At 37.1% G+C, this 24439-nt stretch overlaps 1 protein-coding gene across 2 annotated transcripts in view; it reads right to left on the bottom strand.

The window, feature by feature from the left end:
- TPR (translocated promoter region, nuclear basket protein) overlaps positions 1–24439 on the bottom strand; it is a 44503-nt gene that overhangs the window by 5930 nt on the left and 14134 nt on the right. Inside the window, exons 15-45 of one of the 2 annotated variants that reach the window (XM_049807629.1) lie at positions 23877–24040; positions 23341–23480; positions 23111–23259; positions 22649–22811; positions 22080–22214; positions 21152–21292; positions 20814–20982; positions 20154–20320; positions 19037–19189; positions 18226–18342; positions 16942–17145; positions 16670–16854; positions 16032–16179; positions 15499–15636; positions 14668–14799; positions 14269–14399; positions 13687–13897; positions 13168–13314; positions 12538–12736; positions 11644–11849; positions 10868–10929; positions 9717–9925; positions 9134–9406; positions 8184–8332; positions 7229–7312; positions 5196–5396; positions 3678–3809; positions 3059–3149; positions 2404–2588; positions 1494–1562; positions 239–333 (exon numbers count right to left, since the gene is read on the bottom strand). In XM_049807629.1, coding sequence (XP_049663586.1) covers positions 239–333; positions 1494–1562; positions 2404–2588; positions 3059–3149; positions 3678–3809; positions 5196–5396; positions 7229–7312; positions 8184–8332; positions 9134–9406; positions 9717–9925; positions 10868–10929; positions 11644–11849; positions 12538–12736; positions 13168–13314; positions 13687–13897; positions 14269–14399; positions 14668–14799; positions 15499–15636; positions 16032–16179; positions 16670–16854; positions 16942–17145; positions 18226–18342; positions 19037–19189; positions 20154–20320; positions 20814–20982; positions 21152–21292; positions 22080–22214; positions 22649–22811; positions 23111–23259; positions 23341–23480; positions 23877–24040 — 4749 coding nt within the window. The remainder of the gene's footprint in view (positions 1–238; positions 334–1493; positions 1563–2403; positions 2589–3058; positions 3150–3677; positions 3810–5195; positions 5397–7228; positions 7313–8183; positions 8333–9133; positions 9407–9716; positions 9926–10867; positions 10930–11643; positions 11850–12537; positions 12737–13167; positions 13315–13686; positions 13898–14268; positions 14400–14667; positions 14800–15498; positions 15637–16031; positions 16180–16669; positions 16855–16941; positions 17146–18225; positions 18343–19036; positions 19190–20153; positions 20321–20813; positions 20983–21151; positions 21293–22079; positions 22215–22648; positions 22812–23110; positions 23260–23340; positions 23481–23876; positions 24041–24439) is intronic. The other variant, XM_049807630.1, reaches the window with a different exon arrangement.

The following is a 24439-nucleotide window of genomic DNA, read 5'->3' as shown; positions in this document are numbered from 1 at the left end:
CGACAAATACATTGGAGATGATCTGTCTCCTACTTTGGTAATTTGCTGATAAGTTACATGATACACAGTTCAAATAATGATTACTTCTCTGTAGATGCAGTCATCTATCATACTAAACATATTTTAGCACGTTACTCCAATTACAGGTTCATTTCATTTGAATTTACTGAAAAAAATAAAAACACTGAAAAACAGAAAGAAATAAATGCCTTTTTTTTTCCCCTTTACATCTACTTACTGAATGGCTTCTGCAAACCCATCTGTACGATGTGGAACTACAAGAGTTGGTGTGCTTGGAACTGTTCTGTCCTCATCATCAAAGAAGTGTTGCTGCTGGAAAAATAGAGACCGATATAAGACCCTATAATGTATTTCTAGTTTCTACCAAGCCAAGTTAAAGGTTGGTTTGCTTTACTACATTGTCCAGCAAAACAAAGATAGATTTAGCTCTAACAAAATTCTTGTCTAATTTCAGACATCTAAATCTGAGCTAGTTATATAGATCACCCTTGCAGGCAATAAGGAAACCCAAACCAAACGAAAAACCATACACTTGCAGGGCACCCATCTTTCAAAGGACTTTTAAACATCGACTCCATGGGATCATTGTACCATCAAAGTGCCACATCTCCCCACTGACTATAGGAATCTTAGGGTGACTTAGGTAGCAATCACCTGTCTCAATCTGGATTGCTGTAATGTACCTACCATAAGGGATTTTTCACATACCAAATCATCTGTTCCCCACAGATGTGTGTCCTTTGTTCCTGTATTGCCTATAAAGCCAGAAACCTCAAGCAACCTCTCTTCTCATTCTTCACAAGGCATTCTCTTTATCTCCCTGCCTTCCTCCTCTATCTTTCAAACCTTTCTCTCCAAAATACTCCTAAGCTCCCTCCCGTGTGCTCAGCTACTGTCCAAGCAAAAATCAGTAGGTACTGAGGCCAGTTCCAAGTGGAAATCAAATGACAGGTACACGTAAGCCAAGCAGAATCAAAAACTGAGCTGATGCCTTTGATCTCAGAGAAGATACTTTTTTAGTCAGTGAGTCTTTCTCCCCTCCCTTACTGAACTCACATTAGTTCTGTCAAGTACACTTAAAATTGGATAAAGAGTTCAAAATTAGCTGAAGGAGACAGACAGAAAGCATAAATGAATTAGCCTTGTTCCCTCAGGATGAGGCTGAAAACATTTATATTTTTTTCCATTAATATATCCACTTTAAGGACTGATTCTAAAAGCAAGTAATTAAAACTGACTTGGACAAAATCAAGTCAATCTCTTTGGAAGCGCTTTAGCTTCCTGGGACTTTTCTAGTATTTGCCTTCCATTAATACAGAAATTAACAGGACTAAGGCATTATCTGCAAGGCTAGAGAAACCATCCCATGTCTGAAGTCAGTAGCTAGACTTCTTTAAAAAACAAAATAAACCCCAAGATTTATGAATGTTCCTTCAATGCAGGTTTTTAGTAGTAGACTTTCATATACTTACCATCCCACCTATACCAGGAGTTAGCTGAAGTCCACGCCCCACCGACTGTCTACGAGTCATCTGGATCCTCTTTATGGTAAAGAAAAAATTAAGTAGTGTGAATGCTTTCCTGGAATTCTAATAGCATACAAGTGTTCACTCAGAGCCATGGATTGTGGCTAAATGACTAAGTGTAACAATTACACGTCAGTGTAAAACACTGTTCAGTACAGGCATCATACCTTCTTAAAGAAAAGACCATGGCAGCAGCTACTCCACATCTCATATCTGCTGCCTGGTCTAACCACAAAAAAGAATCACGTAGGTTTAAATTCTGGTTCAGTGACGTAACTATTTTACTCAGCTTTCTACTGAGGACAGAAAACTTGAACACAGAAGTATCGTGGCCACAAGCCTGAGAACAAGTTAATGGTAAAGGATAATTTCAGTCAGGATATTTTCACAAAATTCAGGTTGTGATGTTTTCATTTAAAAACTCTATAGGTCTACGTCAAAGCATAACCATGGGCCAGGCACTAACTGTGAAAGGTTTAACTTAGAAAATGAATGGCAACAATCCTTTGCCCAATCTGCATTGGGGCAGAGACTAATAAAAACTCCTGCCAATCTGTCTGAGTTACAACCTGTTCAAGAACAGCTTTTGTAGTGGAAATATTAGCAGTCACTGACTGAAACAACACTGGTATAGTAATTTCAAGATATAAATCCATCATGACTGCCTTACTGCTTTTAATGTTCCCTGCCTGGCCATAATCTGCAGGATGAGACATGTTAAGATGTCTGCTCAGCTACCATTTTTAGGATGCTAAATACATGTAATTTATTTTCACAATAGGCAGAGTACTTAGGTTTTATTTAGAAGAAATCATATAGTAATTTTTTAAAGGTCTTCTAAACCGCTAGTTTATACCTGTACTGGGGGACCCAGTTCTTGAGGAGGAGCGTGAATAGTTAGTCGTGGGGGCAGTGGATGTGGTGGTCTGCGTGGTGACTGTGGGGGCCGAGGGGCCTGTCTCTCTGAGGCAGATGATGGCTGCTGTTCTCTTGAACTTTCATGAGGAAAAGTGGTCTCTGCAGCACTTGTACTCCCTTCTCCTAAAACATACAGAAGTATAGGAGTAAACCCATGCTCTCCAAACTGAGTTGAAAACATGAAGGCAAGTCTTCAAATTCTGCTATCACATTAACACAGCCATTTTTACTCTTGCAAGAGTGGAGACAGCTCAGTACTGTTACTTAAAATCGCTTAAAAGAGGACTTGTACTAGCTACATCACCACCAGCACGAAAACAAACTATGATTATTCAAGTGCTGACTTAGAGATTAATCTACTAAGCCATCAACAGCAGTTTCCATAGCAACCAGAGCTTGCAGGGTTTTCAAAGGAATGTAGAATATATTCAGAAGCAAAAATTTCAAAAGAATCTACATTTCAGGTTAAAATGTTCTTTAGCATTTCACCTTATATTCTTACTTTTAAGTGCATATTTTAACATATGCAGAACAGCTTCTACATTTTCCCCCCTTACAGACACAGACTTTGAAGAAACACGGAATAACCATACCACTGTTTTGAGAATCTGCTGCCCTCTGGTTGCTTTCACCCCCTCCCATGCTTTCCTCAGTTTCTGTTCCAGGATCTGTACCGTCAGCACCCTAAAAAATCCCCGCATAAACATAGTATGACTTAGCACAAAACAACTTATAGGCTGTAAAGAGAATATAAAAGCAGTAAAAAAGTATTCAGGAAGTAAACAGTCAAATCTATGAAAATCTTAAAATATTTCTGTAAATATCTACAAAATCATGTAAACGTGTACAACTGTATGAAATTTCAGAAGTTTTGCTTATCTGTACATACAGAAACATGAATAATGTAGCCATCATCACTTAATAATAATAGACAGTGAAATACCGAGCTTTTGAAGAAACTGCCTTACTAGCTTTGCAACTACAGTATTTGTTGCTGGCTCCTGTACTTTGCATTTTCATTCAGCCCTCTTAAACATAAAGTTGATTTTTCTTGTGAAAACACAGAAATTACTATCACCTACTAGCAACCTCAATTTTCTGAATTCATACTAAGAGTTTCTCTTTCAAGTAGTCAAATCTGTGCAGATACATTACAACACTAATTTATTCCAAGAAATTTAACAGGCTATTAAAAAAATGTACATATCTTACCTCAGCATCATCTGCTTCATATCCATCATTACCATCAGCACTACCAGTTCCTTCATTACTGTCATCACCTTCATCTCCCATCCCTGTGTCTTCATCGTCATCTTCATCTTCCTCTTCCTCATCCTCATAGTCCTATGATAAGACCATAACAAAACCTTAGGGAAGTGTGGAAAGGGCAGTGGAATAATTCCACATGTTGAAGTGGTAGACTTCACTTTGTGGTACATAGACCATGTCTGTCTGTGGATCTCTTTCTGAAAATGTTCAGCATTTATTACCCACAGAGGAACTGTATGTATTTTTTGCCCGCTGTGGTAGGTTGACCTTGGCTGGCTGCCAGACACCCACCCAGCCACTCCCTCACTCTCTCCAACAGGACAAGGGTAGAAAATAAGATGGAAAAGCTTGAGGAACAAGATAAAGGCAGCCAGATCAATTACCAATTACCATTATGGGCAAAACAGACTCAACTCGGGGAAAATTAATTTAATTTGTTGGCAGTTAAAAATAGAGTTGGATGGTAAGAAACGGACAAAAACTAGAACACCTTCCCCCCACCCCCTTCTTCTTCCCAGGCTCAACTTCATTCCCTCATTCCCAACTCCTCTTCCCTCTCCCCCAACCCAAGTAGAGCAGAGGGGACAAGGAATGGGAGGCTGTGGTCAGTCCATAACAGTTTCTTTCTGTTACTCCTTCCTGCCCACACTTACCCCCTGGCTCCTGCATGGGTCCTCTCCACAGACCACAGTCCTTCAAGAACTACTCCAGTAGTGGGTCATTCCCACTGAAAGGCTGCCATCCTTCAGGATAAACCTGCTCCTGCATTGGCTCCTCTCCATGGGCCACAGTTCCTGGGAGTAAAGCCTACTCCTCCATGGGCTGCAGTTTCCTTAAGGGAATATCCGCTGGCAGCACCGTGGTCCTCTCCACAGTTTGCAGTGGAATGCCTGTTCCATTTTGGTCTCTTCCATGGGCTATAAGGAGTATCTGCTCCGATGCCCAGAGCACCTCCTCCCCCTTATTCTTCTCCAACCTGGGTGTTAGCAGGATTGTTTCTTTCATTTCCCCCGCCCCCTCTCCTCACACTAACACTGCCATGCAGCGTTTTGCCCTTTCTTATATATGTTTCCACCAGCTGATGGGCTCAGCTGTGTCATGCAGTGGGGCCACTGCAGAGCCAGCTGGAACAGGCTGTGTCTGGCATGGGGCAGCCCCCAGCCTCTCCTCACAGATACCACCCTCTTATGTTGAAAAACCTGTGTGTTAATATTCAGAGATAGACTAGAGGCACTGTGGAATTTTATGACTTAAAAAAAAAAACAACCCCAAAACCCCCACGCAAGCGCAATTAGCAAGTATCTTTAAAACACTAGAAAGTCCAGACTACAAAAATACAGACCATTTATACAGTAAAAAAAATAAATTAAATTAGTTCTGCACAGTAAGCTTTACATCTGATCAACGATAAAATCATAAATTAAGTAGTTAATAAATAGAGTAATTACAAGATATACATACTTCCTGCTCGCCTTCATTTTCTTCATCGTCATCATCTTCATCATCACTATCAATTACAATGACATCATCTCTCTTGGACTGACCATCCTGAGATGAAGAAGTATTTTGTTGATCTGACTGAAGAGGTCCAAGATCTATTGGGACAGACTGAGAAGTTTCTTCACTATCCTCCATGGGAGTGTACTCTCCCTGTGTAACACCCTGTAAATATAAAGGCAAATTACCAGAGGAAAAAAATGTGGCATACACAATTTTTAAGTGTACATCAGGAAGGTGTCCATTGTACTTCTAAAGAGCTCCTAGCTCTCAATCTCAATCAAATGGAGGCCTGCACTACAACACAAGTGTTTTATCCTTCACTACCAAATCTGATTTGGGATGGGTGCCATCACTAGGGATACTGTATTCATATAATATGATGTATTTGAATGCATGTCCATGAAAATCTGCTGTCTGAATGTTTACCCATCTACTTTGGATAACCAAAGAGCTGTTGCCAACACCTGCACAATAAGTAAATACAGATATATGGAGCATTGTTGACAGCTGAGGCAGCACTCTGCCCTTCACATCCAGACAGAACAATTGCCTGGTTACTGAGAGGGCCACTCTCTGAGCACTCCACCAACACTGCAGTTACTGCCAGCACACAAGACTGGTGATGGGACAAGAAGAGAAACAAACTCTGATGCTTACAAGAGAAAACACTAGTTATCACTGTTTCTTAATAACTAACCAAGACAGGAAAGGACAAAAGACAACGCTACAGTTGATTGTCACCCATCAACTACAGACAACTAAAAGTCTCCCCGGGATCAATCAAGGAACAACCATCTCTCTTCTAAGCATGAACTCTGAGCTGCTGTTTTAGAGTTCTTTTGGTCTTAAGGAACAGTAATGCAATTCACATGATAGCCAGACACAGGTAGCAAATAGCTCTCTTTCCATTCAGCGTGTATGTATATTCAAAACATTTGAACCAAACCTGACAAGTATGACTAGAAGCGTTCAGAAAAAAACCCACATCAGAGAGAGTCCCCAACAACTTCTTTTTTAAAAAAAAAAAAAAAAAAAAAAAAAAAAAAAAAGAAATCAGGACTCTACCACATGCATTTTGTAGCATTCAAGAATTTCAGTTTAGGTACGATAACTAGATTCTGTTATTTTCCGAACAACATGTCAGTTTAATGTTGCAAATGGTTGTCTGGCAGCGGGATTCAAATAATCACATTGAGTACTAGAACTGTTAATTAAAGTAGGTTTAAAGATACCTGTGGAATGGAAAGCACACAGCTGGGCTTTAATGGCAAGATGTTCGTCATACCTTTTAAACATGTGAAGGATATGAGGGGAAAAATGACTGACTAAAGACTCAGTACCCACCACTGCTTAAACAAAATAGATTCCACAACTCAACATGAGGTTTTGCCAAGTTAAAGAATTACCATAACACTTTTGCTCGTTTCTGAGGTGAAAGGAGATTCATGGTTTTCACTTACATTTGGCTTTCCTAACACAGCTACAACAAGCATTTTACAGAACTAGAAAAAAACCAACTTTTTTTTCCTGTTTATTACATCATGATCCATCTAACACTAAGCTTGCTCAAGGATTTGTCAAATCTTTCTGCAAAAGAAAAAGCCAGAAACCAAAGAGTAAGCGAAGAACTGAAAACTCAAATTCTGTTTTAAGACTATGACTCATTTAACCTTTACATCTCAGTTTCACTATATAAAACTGGGGTTAAGGATACTAGATTTCAGATCAACCCATCATATTAAAATTCCAAATTGCAAAGCTTCATTAACATTCTAGATCTTATTTATATAGATATGTATAGAGTGCAACAAGAATTGAGTGTCTACAGTTGAACACAGCAAGTCTAAACTTTATATGGTTATAAGTGGTTTCCACTGAAAATCTGCAAGATCTGATTTGAGATTTCATTTCTAAAAATCTTGAGAGTTTGAAATAAAAAAAAAGATAGCTATTTCTGCTGAAATTAAGATATTTGTCTTTTCAAATACTCTTACTTCTCCAATTGAGTCTTGTGAGTCTTGATTGTATGTTTGAGCTTCTACTTCACCATCAGTGCTCTCTTCTGCCGTCACTTCCTCCTAGAAGAACATGTATTTTTCTCATTTAAAACACATCATTAGCCCTAAAGTTTGGTTCTTTAAGATGTTTGAGATTTTTTTTAAACTTTTTTAAAAAAAATTATATTTTCCCCACAAAGTTCATGGGCAACATTTTGTTCCCATTTTACTATTATTCCTTAGCTCTGCTTTTATCTAGCACCCCAGATTTCTCTGCCCTGGAGAAATACAATTTCCCCATTCCAGTCCACTGGACCTCAGCATCTCTAAATCTTCTCAGGATCAAAAAAGAACCCTCAAGGTTTCCCATTCCACCTCCAGCCTCTCAGCTCATTAAGTGATAATGTTCTTACACAACCTTGCCCTCTTCTGCTGTGCAACATTCCTCTCGTACAGAGTGAATAAAACATCTTGACTTCCTTAACATTTTTTGTGAGTTGCCTGCTGTGAGGTTCTGTCTCAAGTTCATTCTTTTTTTGCAGGACATCCCAGTTCCCTCACACCAGTATTTCACATGCATCTCCTGTAAGCTTTTCCATGGAACTCATTTTTACTTCCTTGGCATCTCCTCAAGTACACTATATTTTATTCCAGAATAACTTTAGATAATGACCTTCCAGACAACATTGAAAAATGTTTTGATTTCTTCCTCCTCAATGCTAGGATATGGCCCTCTCTCTTCCATCCTACAGTTTACTAAGATTTGCATCATTCACTGCAACTGATATAACCTCTGCCTTTTACAATACCCAAACATAACTGCTGCCTCTGCAATAGATGAAAAAGTGATGTTAAGAATTAACTGACTTGCTCTGAAGTAATATACTCCCTCTTCCCATTCAAGTCCTCCAAAGGGACAGATTAAGTAGTAGCCTTTTGTGTTCTGACAAACCTCAGGTCCAACTCTCTGTACGCTTCTCAGTTTCTTTGGAAGAGGTACATCCACTGTTTCCTCTGAAATTTGGTCCGAGTTTTCCACAGCATTATCCTCCTCCTCCTCTCGTGGACGTTTAGACAGTGAAGAACTTGGGGTAGCTGAAACTTAAAAGAGCCTCTCTGTTATTTTCAGAACAAAAAAAGTACAGAACAGATAATCAAAAGGTTTGGTATTTTACTGTGGAAGATTGGCCTCTGTTTCTGCATTGAACGATAACAAGTAGAATCATATAGTATCATTTTGTGCTGTTTCCTAGGACATAAAAACATCAGCCCCTTTAGTTACAAGTCTTATGTTCTTGGACCTATATTCATGACCTGACTGAACCCAAATGTAAGCTTCGGGGTACAATTAAAATATTTTTTCTCACATCTTCCATTCTGACAAGTTCATCTACAAGTCTAACAGAAGTAAAGATCAGCTAGGAAACAAAAAAAGCAGTTTACAAAAGTGTATTTTGGGGGAATAAACATTTTACACCAAAATCTGTACTATGCAGGGCAAACAGATGTGCAGTGTATCACATTGAGTAGCTTTAGTGTTCATCTCTATATTTTATATTACAACTTAAGTAGCTTACTCATGACTCCTAAAATTAATTTTGCTCCGTGGAAATAGAGGCAGTAAGGTTTAACGTATTAAACCCCAATGCTGCTCTGAATAGATAAACCCATGAGTTTTTATCTTCTACTTTAAGAAATGCAGCGACAACAGCATTTCAGGGGTACCATTTCTGAAGGTTCAAGAAAGAAGCCTAACCTCAGAAGTTTGTGAAATGTGCAATAAACTAAGGGGGGAAGGGCTTAGGGAAAAGAGCAAATTCTTTTGCCTGGTTTGATAAGGGTTCAAATGGTGCTACTTAAAAGGAACTATTCAAAAAGGTAGGCCTATAAAATGAAACCAACCTGTGCCAAACACTGCTGTAGAAGTGGAAGGCCTCTCTATTTGAGAGCTCTGTACAACTTCTACAATGGTAGGGGATGGCTCCTGATTAGCAGGCTCAATCTGAGGATGACTTTGCTGAGTGGGCTGCACAAAAGCAGTCGCTTGAGTCTGCTGCTGAACAGTCAAGATGGGCTGAGAGAGAGATGTCTGAACATTAGGACTGGTGGAACGCACAGACCCACTAGTGCTTCCAAAGACTGGAACATGCTCAACAGGTCCTTCAGATTGCATAGCTGAAAGGCAAACAGTAGCACATTCAACTGTCTTCATATTATCTAGTACAGTTCACATTCATCATTTCAGAATGCCCTAAATAAGCAATTCAATGTTTTGCAGATGGAGTTAACATTGCTTATACCCATCTTCAGTTGATGAATCATGAACTTTGTTGCAACAGAAGTGGTCGTGAAAGTGCAATATTAAAAGAGATGCAGGGACAATAAAACTATTTGAGGTACTGTCAAACTAATAATTTCTGAGATTTCAAGGCAAAGGTAGCATTTATGATTACTGTAGAACCTTACACTATACTAAAATGCTCACCTTCCTGAGTCTCCACCTGTGTTGTAGGCATAACTGTGGCTGTTGGAGTAGTGGTAGGATTAGTGACTGTAGCAGGAGTAACCATTGGACGGATACTGGCTCTTGGAGTAGACTTATTCCCAGCTATTGCAGCAGCAGTCACTTTACTTGGAGTTGACACAACAGGAGTTGGTTTAATATTTGCTGTTGGTGGATCTGAAGTGCTAGCACTGAAAAACATGATATTGGTTTCATCATGGTAGTGCAGAAAGCAGATTTTAAAAATACCAAATGTAAATATATTATCACAGCCAGAAATACTGATTTTTAAAGGTTAAAATTTAAACCTGACAAAGGCATAATGAATTGTCTTCCAAAATTTGTTTATAGTTCACAAAGAAAAAAAAAAAAGACAGACCCACTATGCCATCAGTAGCATTTTATCCAGCTCAGAGGTTTGACAGATTTCTTCAAAGGTAATCAACTAGAAATTTGTAAGCAGATCAAAAGGAGCAGTATGTAGCTCATGCCATTAGCTGTGCTGGGTCTTTATTATAGTGAGTAATAAATCTTACATTAAAACTAAATGATTCACGCAATCCAGAGTAATATCACCTCTTGGTTGAGACAATGATCAGCCAAATTTTAAGAGGCATTTTTGAAAGCCTTGCTTTCAAAAGGATGCTGTCACAAAAACTGGAAGGGAGTTTGTTACCTAAACTTAGTAATACAGTAATATTTCCCATTTTAGAGCTTAGTCATTTGACTATTTTATCTTTTGTTAGAGTTACCATCTATTTAGTCTGTTTCTCATGTTTGAGATTCTTGCACAAGGAAGATCCCCCACAAAACCAAAAAGGTTAAAGGTAATAATCAAAACTGTACAACTTCGAGAATCTTGAGGTCTGAAAACATTTTAAAAATCTTTTATGTTTTCCAGACACCATGTTCCTGGTGGTTAATATGACAATTTAACAGCTTAAAAGCTTTATTGACTAAATGTAGCTGAGAAAACAGGAAGAACATATTATGTCAATCAATATCTTCAAAGTTGCTTAAGAAAAACTGTGAAAAGCCAGTGGTTTACCAAAAAGAAGAGCCACTAGATGAAGACAAACCCAAAACCCACCAACCACAGAAACTCTGCAAAAACCCCAAACCCTTCAACTCACATTCCTCTTTCACCTGAAGCTGGAGTAGACTTGAGTGAGATTTGCCTCTGCTGTTCTGGGACCTATTAAGAAAGAAACAAGTATCATGCCATGTAAGCATGAAACAGAGCGAGTAATTTGGTAAAATACTTCAGCAGACAGATCTCTCTACTAACAATCATTTCTCTAACAGATTTGCTAGCATACCTGGTCAGGCTCCATGATTATTGCAAATTCTTTAAAACAAATCATACCAGTCATACCAAGTATGTAAAACAATGAAGTAATTTCTCAGGTATTTTCTGAAGCTATTGAGACAATAGCAGCTAGAACCCATTATACTGAATGCATGGATAAAAATACAAAAATACAGAGCAGAGTACAAACAGCTCATTGGCTAATTCACAGTGAATGATATAACTGTATGCTTGTTAGCACTGGGAATTCTGACTATGGCATGAAATAAGGTTTAAATTAAGTTCTGAATCCTTACTAAAGCCAACTTGTATATTTCCAAAACCAGGGGACTTTGAATAGCGCATAGTTTGTTGGGGTCACTGGTTTTTTTTTTATTTATTTAAGTGTAGGAGTCCTATGACAAGAATTTCCATCTGCTGTTTAGGATGTTTAGAGAAAGCACCTTCACGTACAGCAGTCCTGAGCATTAACTACCATTTACATGAAAACAAACCACGTTGGACAATGGTGCTCATACTGACAGCTGTAGTTCTCGTTCAGTCATGAGACATGCAAGCTGTTTATTTCCTCTCACACAACTAGCTAAAAGAATTTTGTACCTTGTTTGTAGACTCTGGTGGCTCATCTCGCTGTTCATGGTGTCGCTCTTGTTGCTCTCTAAGCTCTCTTTCCAGACGGCAGATTCGACCTTCATACTGTGATTTGAGTGCACTCATCCGCACCTCCAATTCAGTCTTCTGCTCTTCTAATGAGCTACTCTTTTGCTTCCACTCTTCATTTTCTTTTGTTAGCTGTTCTTTTGTACCTAATTGAATAGGAAAGAATTCAGTGTTGCCACTGTAAAACTGCTAAGGCTATGCATGCTGAATACCTGGCTGTTTTAGTAGGTTACTGAAGTATTCTGAAATCTTAAAACCATTAAGCTATCAAAGGAGCTCTTAGAGGTAATTTTAACTTTCACATGCTATTTTTTCTATTTAATTGCAATTAAATAAAAAGGAATGTAAAATTATATAATAACTATATATAAGTAATGAAATGAAGTAGTCACAAAAGAACAAGATGTTTTCAGCAAGTTCTTACACCATCATTCCTCATAACATCAATTAAAAATAGAGGATGCAGCATGTTTTGCACCTGTACACTTAGGGAAGGCAAGAGGGAAGGGGAGAATTACCCTAGTTGTTAGTAGGGTCAATCTGCTCTATCAACAGAAGGATAAAAAATGGGAGTTATCATGTTGGCTGGCCAAAACTAAGCAAAACTTTTTTTAGCTCCAGTCTACAGCTAGTTATATACTTTTATCAACTCCTGAAGTAATTAAAATTTAAGTTTTAGAACAATTCCTGTAACACCTAATCTAGAAAAAACTTTTAAGTAAAATATACAGACCTGTTTTCCAAACCATCCTTTCTAAATGCTTTTCCATAGGAATAATCAGAAACCCAAACAGAATAAAACACCTTAAGGACAGTAAAAAAATACTATAATACCAGATAACTGTGCAATTTTCTGCTTGGCCGCAAGCAAGGTCTTCCTAGTTTTCTCTTCCTTCTCGGTGATCTGCTGCCTGAGCTGTTCTTCCTGTGTAGTCTTCTCTTGCAGATCTTGATGAAAACGACCAAGTTCTGATTGTAGCTGTGTTATCTGCTCCTGAAGACTTCTAACTTCAGTTTCCTTTTCTGCTATAGTCTAGAGAGAAAGAGAGAGTGAAACTATTGGCCACAACCCCCAGCTACTTTGGCAAATATATAGTCCAACAAGATCCACGGACCTAGTATTAGCTGACCACTGTATTAAGGTTAAAAGGCTTCTCTAACCAGAGGGGAGTGCAAGCCCTCTCTGAATGCAATAGTTGAAAGAACAGCATTCTTTCCCACTTATCGATTCCAAGAAACAACAGGAGACATGCTAGACACAGGATTTAATCCAGGTTTGAGGTCCCTCTTTCCCAACAAGGTAGACACACAAATAGTTCACTTCAGATACTTCTGTGCATACATGCACACGTGCACACACACACACAAACACCCCCACATTCGTCACAGTTACGCATTTAAGATTGCAGCAAAGTACAGTACTCTGAAATTGTTCGCTGTTCTTGACTTGTTCACTGTTCTTACTTTTTGTAAACTTTCAACCTGAGCCTCCAAAGCCTTTGTCTTCACTTCAGCTTGACTGAGAGTGTCTTTCAGCTCTTGTACTTCCTGGACAGAAACTTGTTCTTCTTGTTGTTCTACAAAAGACTGAGTTGATGCTTCTGCAACCATCTGAAATACGTCAAGTGGTATCAGGCTAAAGGGTACTATCTGATTAGCACATCGTTATTTCCATAAGTTCCCTTTGCATGCAAACTGAGTGTTTAAAAAGTTCTGGGCAAAACCTAGGAATTCTAACGAATACTGAAGTTTTGTTAAGAATACCGCAAAATTTTAAGAGATACGCAGCTCATGTTTTGTGGTAGTTTGAGGTAACTGCAGAATAAACTATGTGATTTTCTGCTTTTCTCTTCACAGGTAAGTACTCATACAGTATTATACTAAGGGAACGTGAAGACCGTTAGCTAGATTATACGTGACTCTAGATGAAAACATACTTTTTAAAATACACTTTTTCTTCATTTGCCAAGAAATTCTGTCTACCTTATCATGCTGTGCTTTCAGCTCCTCGTACTGAGTCTTGTACCTGCGCCCAATTTTCTTGACCTGTGTTATAGTTTTCACTTTTTCTTGTATGTCAGCCACTTTAGCATTTAGTTCTTTCTGCAAAGTATCCTTTTCTGTTCTTATTTTAGTTACTTCATCCTTCAGGCTCTGAACGAGATTCTGGCTTGTAGTCAAGGATGCATTAGTTCTAAATAACAAGAGATTAGAGGAAGATGCAAGTGAGATGTTTGAAATAATCCATACATTTCAATATTGCACATTTATGCAATATCACAAGCTTTATCTTTAGTGAATTGTTTTCTAGGATTTTGCAATACAAGTGAGTGTTTGTAGAATACAAATTATTCTTCAACACATTAGTTTAGAATAAGTTCATCTAAAAGACAGCTTCCAAAACAGTTCTCACTTCATTTTACCTGCGTATTATCAAGCTACAGTAGGAATACCAAAGATTTCATAGTTACATGGAGACAGTTAAGAAATTACACTTCCAGATACAGCTTTATTTAAAATACTTTGCTTTTCAAAACAGTTTTTACTAATTAACTTATACCACACCTGGCTATTTCTGCTTTAAGCCTGCCTGTTTCTTCACTCATCTGTTGTATACGCTTGGTGTTTGCCTCCTTCTCTGAAAGCAGCTTCCTATACTCTTCGAGATCAGTGTCCTTCTGTTGACTCAATAAATGCTGAAAGGTTGAGAATTGCATTTTCATAAGATGATTATACAGTTATATCCAGAAAATCTCTTTGAATTAGAGCTACTGCTTTTGCATTTTGATTTGGAATGCCTATGAATTAGAATAGCCTATTTTGAAGCTGCATAAACAATGTTTTATAATTCAAATAAATTTCTTAGGTTGTTGGTTTTTTTAAAGAAAATTTAGTTTTTTTAGTTTGGTTGTTTGTTTTTTTTTTTTCCCCCAAAAATCTTCTTTGAAAACATGCACTCCCCACCTGAGTCCGGGCTTTCCAGCGCTTAACATCTTCTTCCAACAGCTTTTTCTCTGCCTGCAACATTCCACTTTTCTCACTCAGTTCAGCATTAGACTCTTGGAGAGGTAGAATGTCTGCCTCAAGCTTGCGTACCTGAAAAAACACAAATGGGGATTAAACTCTCTGGATGTTATGACACTGAAGGAAATGGAATGTAGTAGGCCTGGAACAATGACAATAAGAGCAAAATCAACACCCTCAGGAAGTCATGACATAGCTTCTCTTCTGACTCTCTGCTTTTCAGTGGCCAGCTGGGGGCAGGGAGAAGGATGAAGAGCAAGAGCAAGTGGATGATTCTACAGAGAGAAAAAATACCCCTACGACTTCACAATCGTAGATTCTCACTCTTTGTACTTTGGTACAGGAAACAGATTATTCATTACGTGTTAGAAACCAAGCAACACTGCAGCAGATTCCATTAAAATAACTGGTGTGTAGGAATGGGGAGTATCTCCCTTTTAAACTCTTAATAAACCTGTGGTCTGCTTTGCCTGTATTCCTGTGCCATTTTTCATTTATCTGCTGAAAATATCATTGTTACTGGTATATCTCTAGCCAAGGATAAATGCTGATTTTCAGTTTCATTTAAATGAAACTGAACTTTAAACTTCCCAATGTTCCAGGTAGACCAATGTCTTCTAAAATTCTAAAAGGAAAGTTTCCTCATTTGTGTACAACGTAAAGAAATAATCATAATCTAAATCACGTATTTATTGTAATTAGCAATGGTATGTCTAGACACTAACTCATCAGCTTGAAGATTGAAAAATTTACATGAACCTCAGGACTAACCTTTGCTTGAATTTGTTGTAGCTCTTGTTCTAGCCTCTCCTTCTCTTCTCTCAGCATCTTGTTGGTTTCTATCAGTACATTCATGGTCTCAGTTTTTTTCATTAATTCTTCATGCTGTGCAATGGTTTTTGCTGTTACCTTTTGAAAAGATTTAACTCAGTCATTTGTTTTGCTTGCACATGCACATATACTTAGTTGGATCTGACATAACACGATCTTGGAAAGCTACCATGGCATTGATTATCTCACATGTACATTTAAAACAAGTAAATATCACTTAAGAAATGGGAGATGGGGAAAAAATTGAAAGAAATTATCTTTATTTTCCCTATTTATGTGATTTTGGAATTGCCACACTGCTTCACAGGACTCAAAACAAGATCCTCCATTTGGCTATATAGCAACCCCAGTTTAGAAGCTCCTGATTCTTCCAAAACTTCATTTTCAGGCACAGGCAGCAAAGACAAAGAGTAGAACATAGAGTACAGCCCTCTCTACTTACTGAAATCATAAACAATAATATCCAACCATACCTGCACCTTCTCTCTCTCAGCATTGAGACTGTCCTGCAGTTCCTGGAGTTCCCTTTCCAGGTACTCCACTCTCTGACGGTAACGCAAACTCTCCACCTGGGCCACCTCAAATCTAGTCTCTGCAATCTCCTTTTCTCGACGTATAAATCTAAATAATATAAATATATATAACATAAATCTAATATAAATCTTGACATATAAAGTAAGAAAATGAACAACACATCATGTCAATGAAAGTGCAAGACAAAGCATTTTAAGTTGAAGCATCTTATATCTGAAGGTCTACTGAGTATAGGAATTGGTTCAGAAAGATCAAAAAGAAAATCCTAGAGAAAAATTCTTGAAAATCTACATCAAACCCCTAAAAACCACATTGAGAAAAAAATCACCTCTATGAATCTTTCTTGCCAATTACATTTGCTAAAATCTGATTTAGCTTCCTGTCATAACTGACTATCATTTTTTTCCTAGGAGTAGAACCTCCTCTATTAGTTACTGACGTAATACAACCACCTCCTACTTTGCAAAAAAGCACTTAAATTTTGTACGTTATCCTTCAAATACAAAGTAATACAGAACTATTTAATTTGGCAACTAATTTATAGCCACCGAGAGAAGGAGTCCAGAGCTAAATTTACCTAAGGATTTCTAAGATTTGTTCCTGGGATTTGCCTTCCTCATTGAGAGAAACATTCACAGCAGTTGGCATGGCTTCCTTCATAGAAGTCACCATCTTATCACTCAGACTCTCCAGCTGTTCATGTAATAATCGATTTTGTTTTTCCAAATCTTCACATCGGGATGCAAGTTTTGAAGCTTCATCCTACAAGAAAATTGTTTAATGGCTGTGAATTCTGTGGCTTGAATTTCTGTTAACTGAAAAAACCCACTGAAACCATAAAAACAATACCTTGATCATTCTCTCTCTCTCTTCCCAGGACGCTTTGCACTCTAATAATTCAGACTCAGCTTTCCGAGCGGCTTCCTCTAGCTGCTGCCTTACTGCTGCATTCTTGGCAACTTGGTCTTTAATAGCCTGTAATGCTTCAACATCGGCAGCATGAAGCATTAATTCCCGTTCATATTTATTTTGAGCTTCAGAAGCCATCTTTGCCTGCAGAAGAATATAAAAAATAGATTCTGTTACCTTTAATGTTACATGTTTGACATGTACAAAGAGATTCTCAAATTCTAGACAAAATCAGTGACCACTAATCAAAAAGAAAACCATTGGCCAAAACCTCTTCATTCTCAAATAAGCTTAGAATGGTTCCCTTAAAGAAATTATTGTTTTTAGGAAAAATTAGAATTTGAAATAATTTTCTTTGAGTGGCTAGAAGGAGGACATACTCTATAGTTACTAAACAATCAAACCTCTTGCTGTAGATTCTGCACTGATAACAGACAGGTATTAGTCCAAGAACATCCAGTGGTTACTTCTACATGTGAATGAGCAAAGATACTTACTGCATGAGGTTAAAAAGCTAAGGACAGACTATGGTCACTGTATTAGCTGAAAAAAAAAGGAAATGCCTGTCTACTAAGTTTTGGGCTGGATTAAACAACAGCCAAAAATTTTTCTGCATCCTTTACATTGATCAGTGTTGCTGGAATTCTCACCTGCAGAAAAGTAGATTTCCTTTAAAAAGCAGTTGGTAACAATACAGTCTTATCAGGTGCTACTAAACATCATATTGCCCCATAGTCTTAAAAGATGACAATTATGTTTTGGCTAGAAATATATTTTCTCCATTGTCTTGTTGTGAGACTTCTTGTTGTGAGGAGTTTTTTGCTCCTCACTCAGGAGATTGAGGTAGCAATTCATTAAAAACAGTTAATTGCATTCCCCAATAAAATTTTTTACATAATGAAACAGACCTTAGAAACAGTAAGCCAGTGTATATTCTGTTGTTTTCTTAAACGTGACACAAACTGTGCTTGCAGCACAACATTATATTCAAAGTCAGTTTAGTTGATATTACCACAATGTTTGATCAGGTAGAAAAATGAAGCATTAAATAAGCAGCTGTTTACAAAATAGAGAAAGTGCTCTTACAGCACTTTTCTTGCCTCCGCAAGTCTCTGATGAGCAGCACTACCTTTAAAAAATGTTTTGAGTTCAACTGAAGAACAATGAAAAACTAACATTAAGTTTACTACCTCTGACTAAAATAGGCAAATACTACAAACATACTTGTTCCTGGCAGTCACGTCTGGCTTGTTGTTCATTATTTAGAGCTGCGCTGGCTCTCTGAAGAGCTTCCTGAACTTCTGACTGCACAGTTGACAGACTCTTCTTTAGTTCCGATAGCTACAGTGATGGGGTAGGGGGAACAACAAAAACACAAAACAAGAACAAAACAAAGACTAAATGGCAAAGTATTTAATGCAGAAAGGCTTTGAATGTAGATAGTTGTCAATAATGTAGAACCAAAGGTTGATTATTTTATTTTATTAAATACTAATTTTAATCTAAAGAGAAATACTTTCAAGATTTTGACTTATTAATATACAGAGCTCTTTCCTGGTAAAAATCTATTACTGTTCTTTCAGAGTTGGACCTGCAGTAATTCTAGTTGCAGTCACCTTGTTTCTTTCAACCCCAATAAGAGCCCAAATACAAACTAGACATACAAGGTTATAGACCACTCTGGTTTTAAAAGACGTGCATGCTACAAATTTGGTTTTGGCTCATGTTCCAAAAACGGTTTTCTGAAACCTTTCTCAAAGGCTTTACTCATGTTTTTCTGCAATCTCTGCTCTAAGTTCAGGAAGATAGTGACAGCTTTAAATACACAATCACCCTAGAAAAGTTATAAGGGTAATGTACTACTCATGTTTGGAAACCTCTCACAAATTTAGTTAGCTTTTTGTACATTCTAGAAGATTTAGTTTTGCACACTACTATACTGTGAAAAAAACCTGAAGTTTAGAGAATTATGTAAAACTACATTCTTGTGGACTCGCTACAAGGGATTTTAAAGAAGGGGGCATTCAGCACACACCTGTTGTTCCATATTCTCCACAGCTTTACGCTTCTCCTCTTGCAGTTCTTGCTTTTCTTTCTCTGACTCCATCAGCTTCTTTTCTAGCTGTGCTTGATACTCTGAAGACTCCTTTAGACGCGCTTCAACTGTTGCACGAACTTCCTCTGTCACCTTCGTTAAAATCCACCATAAGAGATAATTTTTTTTCCCTTTAAATAGGGTATTCTGATATGAAACCAGTATTTTATTACCAATTCAAAGCCAGAATAGGTATTCCTAGCACCTCATGTAGAATAACAACACTGAAAATGTGGAGAATCACAAACAGCTTTGAATTTTATTTTTTCTTCCTTCAAAGCTGCAATACCTCATGAAGTACACATAAGAAATGTTTTAGGGGACTGAACTCAAATGTGCAGGAGCCAGCATATCTTTTTATCACATATTAGAATCTGCAATATTGTTAAAGCATATCAAGCCGCGACGAAGTTTTTACAGTAACAGAACACAGACAGGCAGAGAACTTGGATACTAGACAAACAGCACTCCATCGTGTACTGATGCTGTAAATTCTATAGAAGATGAGAATTCTGTTTCCCCAACTTATCTTATTTTGATATGCTAAACAGCTTGGAAGAACAGGCTTCATTTGCTATTAACATGGCGGAGTGTATGACACATCAGAAGGTCATTCTTAAACTTTTCCCGTGAATACCACATATAGAGTGTTCTTTTGCATCACTGAAGACCTTACTGATGCAGAAGGTGTAAATTAAATTGCTTTTGATTGAGAGCTAATTAATATTTTTAATCATTGATCACAGGGTTATAAGGAAGAGTTTTTAAAAGTCAATTCCCCTCTTTTGAAGGAAGACATTGGCAGAATACAGCTTTGAATCAAATTTACAATTCAACATTTTAAAACTATTCTGCAAAAAGGTTTAATATTTCCATGATTAAAAGTGTTTTTAATAAAATTGTCTAAAATATGGTCTTATTACATTATCTTCTAATGCCTTCTAAACTAACTTTAGGTTTTTTGTAATTCCTCCCATAATCCTACAGACTGTACCATAGTACAAAAAAAAATTCTTTCATTTTGTTTTTGCTCTAATAAACAATGGCAACTACTTACTTGTTTTTCCTTATTAAGGGATTCCTCTAGACTAAGAACCATGGCCCTGTACTGTTCCACATTACTAGAACTAGTCTTGAGTCTTTCTCTCAGGTCATTAACTTGTTCGTCAGCTTGTCTTAGTCGACTTACAAGATCATCCACATCTTCACTCGTACTAGGCTGACCTATAATATTAGAACACATTCATTAACTGATGAAGTTTAATTCAGTTTTTCAAACCACTGTTCTGTTGAAAACTGAAGTCTTTTTAGGATAATAACATGGAAAAACAATCACTCTCACAAAGCTTCCCTAAATAAAATTGTTAGCCCTGACCAAAATAGTGGCTTACAATAAACATTGTTGATTCAGACAAAAAAATTTGGCTATTTAAAAACAAGTTACCTAACAGACTTAAGTTCTTTCAAATAAAAATAAAAAGGATCCTTTCATAAGTTTTGCTTTATTTTTCCCCTTTGTCAAAGACTGCCTGGACATTAATTTTACTTTAACAAATCACCCTGGTTATAATTGGTTGAATATGTGATTGTAATAGTGAAGAGGTTTATTATTTAGTGTACTGTCCTCCTAATCTAATTTATTATGAATTATGAATTTTACCATTCTGCAGACAGCAATGTTTAACAAAGAGAAATTCAACGTAGAAAACCATCTTACCTTTCCCTGGAGCCCTCTGTGATGACTGAGATGCTAGCTGAGCCTCTGTACTGTTAAGCTGCTGTTTCAACATAGCAGTTTCTTTCTGGGCATTCTTTAAAAGTTCTTTTGTGTTAATGTGACGGTTTGTCTCAGTCTCGAGTTGCCTCTTAAGATCCAGGATATGAACCTGAAAACACAAGGTTCTTAAACTTGTAATTATTCATAAATGACACAAAGACCAAATATGTTTATAAATTTCACGTATGAAAAACAATGCAGTGTAAGCTGGCAGAAGCCACATAACTATTGCTTTATTTTCACTAAAACAAGTTTAGCATATTTATAATTATACTTACCTCCTGATTTTTGGTAAGGGAATGTCTTTGTTCCACCTCACTTTCTAGTTTCTTCTTCAGCTGAGATATCTCACGCTCTAGCTTTTCTATCTGATTATTGAGTCTTTGTTTTGTTTCCGTCTCAGACCTCTCCAGTATTCCCTGATAAAAGAGCACAATGCACTATGCTTACAATACACTTTAATAAATTTCTTCTGATTTACTCCAGCACTTCGTACAAAGTTGTCACACTTCTCCCATCACAAGATAATTACTGCAGGGAGCAAGCAATAATAGGTAGATATAGAAAATTAGGAAAAGTAGCATTTACAATGTATGACTTAGTTTTGAAGGATTTTTAAATAATATTGATACAATAAGTATTATTAGAAGAAAATCTATTACCCATGCAGTCTAATTCCAGGGATTAATAAAACTCAAAAGATCTACTATAGAAATAGAATTCAGTCACATAATAAAGTGTGCAACCTTAAATACATATATAAAAATAAATATATACTCTAAGAGTCAATATACCTTATAATAGACGACATAAAAGTAAATATACCTTAAAATAATAGAAAAATAAACTACCAGGGCAGGCACTGGTATATTTTGCCATCATAAAAATTAACATACAGATTTTTTCCTCTTACTTTGTTCTATGTGTCATGTTCCCATTTTATTGTGAAAACCCTTCTCATCAACTCAAAATTATCAGGACTTTGCCCCGGTAAATACTAGAGTATCATAAGTTAGGATATGAATAACAAATGTGCTTAAACAAGTTGCTCAAGTATTTTAAGTTCAGTGTCAATTTGTAACAACAACAAAAAAGAAAATCCATTTTTAAGACCGTATGCCATGACTGGTTTATTCCATTTCATGGGTATTTATTGAAAACTCTGAAAGACAGACCAAATTTGGGCATAAGAATAATACCACATACCTGAATAGTTCGCAAATTAGTAAGCAGCAAGTTCTGTCCTCTTTGTTCAACTAATAAAGACTCACGTTGCTGAGTCAAACGCACATCTGACATCTTCAAGATATCTTTCTCTTTTTTTAAGTTTTCTGCTCTCACCTTTAAGACAGCAAATATAACAAGAACTTTGTTATCAATCCCAAATCTGTCCATTAATTTTAATATTACTTTTCATGATTAGTTAATACTGTTTTTAAAAAAGAGCTTTAAAGATTATAGATTGTAAATTAAAATTCATGCAAATTAAGCCAAGAACACTAAGAACACAACTGTTTGACTAATCAAATTCTGTTTTCTCTGTAAACTGGAACACCTTTGGAATGTTGTTGCATCTTCACTCTGTACTCAAGGTATTTTGTGGAATGTTACCAATGGACGCACCAGATATACATGCACACAAGCTTCTACAGATTTAATAGCTGATGCACTCAAAAAGCCACACATTCAAGTTCTGACAGCTTTCAAGATAATCGTAAGAAAAACTCTCATGCTAACGTGGAATATCTAGCAGTATAATACACTGTATTACTAACCTCTGCCACTGCCAGTTTTTCATTAGCTCCCCTCAGGTCTTGAGTCATAGTATTAATTATCTGCTCTTGCTTCTGAGTTGTTGCTGTGAGTTTCTGGGTTCTTTCATGCAGTGATGTTATTTCTCTACGATAACTTTCAACGTTATCCTGCAGCATTTCATAACTTCCCATGGAACAACAAAGCAAAGTTTACATTTGCCACATTAAATTGTTTAATTGCAAGAGGTATATGAACACAGCTGTATGTTTCATGTTCTTGTGCATCACTTTTCACATATGTGGCTGACTCAACTAGAAGGTATATTCTTGATCCCTCCTTCACTATTTCCTTTGTGTTCTTTAACAGAATAGACAATATTAATGTTTAACTGGCAACTCTTCCTAAGCAAATGATATCAAGCAATCAACATGATTCTGTTGACGGAGAACACATAAGGCAATGAAATTAAATAACCAATTTACCGTTTGGAGGCAAACTCCAGCTGCGTGGATATCTTTGCATTTTGTGATCTCAAGTCTGTGACCTGCTCCTGAAGCTTTTCATTTTGTTCATTCAGCAACTTGTCATTCTCTGCCTTCTCTCTTTTATAGTTCTCAAAAACTTCCTGCAACTACATCAAAGAACAGACATTAAAGTGCTTACAAGACTAAAAATAGTGAAAGCTTTCTACAGTGTTTATGGAAAAATATACCTGCTTAAGTGCAGCCTTAGCCTCCACAGTCTCCACTGACTCAGTCACTGACAATGGAGCAGGAGTTGATATGGCTTGAGGTAAATTTGGGCGCTTTGGAGTAGATGTAAGAGAAATCTCCTCTGGTAATATACCTGAAGCTAAAAAAAAAGATAAAGGGAATTTTAAAGGCAACAATTGAATGAATGCTTGCCAAAGCAGAAGATCATACAGTCACACTGAAATATGGCTAGAAAAATACTGTATTGCTAGGAAAGTCTTGGGCTCTTCTGAGCAACTCATTCTTTATACCTACAGTATGCTACCAGAACACATGTTGTCACCACTACATGTCAGTCATTATGCAGCAAGTTATTATACTGTAAAAATGATATCATGTGTCTAAATCCAAATTCATGGGTCTTCCAGTGAGTAAGGGTAAAAGTTGAATACTAGATTAACAGAAGTTACTAGTACCATTACAGCACCATTACTGAAAACTCATAACAAATGACAATTTTATTTTTTTTCCAACGGTGCAGAAACATGAAGCTTACCTTGCAAGGGAATGATAGCTCCTGTGGTCTGTGCCAACAATATGCGGAACATATCACGCTGACGAACTATGGACTCAACAAGCTGCAACTGATGATGACGCGATTCACGCAGTTTTTCCAGCTCATTAAGAGCTTCCTCAAGCTGACTCTGAAGCTCAGAAATTCTGAAACCAACAATAGCTGTTTTCAGTGACACACAGAGCAAGGCATACCAAGATGACACAACCTTTACATTTTGTCACAGTCCTTCAGTGTACATTTATTGCATCTTTGAATGTTAAGCACCACTGAGGTTTTTGAGCAAAATTATAGGAAGACTGGCCTTTGGGTTTGTGATTTTGTAGATGACAAAGAAGTAGGCCTCTTCCATGAAAAGCAGAATAGAGACAATTCTATTCACGTGAATAACTTCAAACAACAGTCAGTAGCATAAGCAGAGAATCAGGCTGCTGATTATTTATTTTAATACAGAAATACATTATCTGTGGACTTTACAGCTAGTGAATTAGACATGCACATATGCAATTTTTTGTTCAGCTAATGGGAATGAAAACTTTTCTTTT

Source organism: Accipiter gentilis, chromosome 8 (genome assembly GCF_929443795.1).
Source record: "Accipiter gentilis chromosome 8, bAccGen1.1, whole genome shotgun sequence".
Taxonomy (NCBI): domain Eukaryota; kingdom Metazoa; phylum Chordata; class Aves; order Accipitriformes; family Accipitridae; genus Astur; species Astur gentilis.
This window is presented reverse-complemented; position numbering and strand designations above follow the sequence as displayed.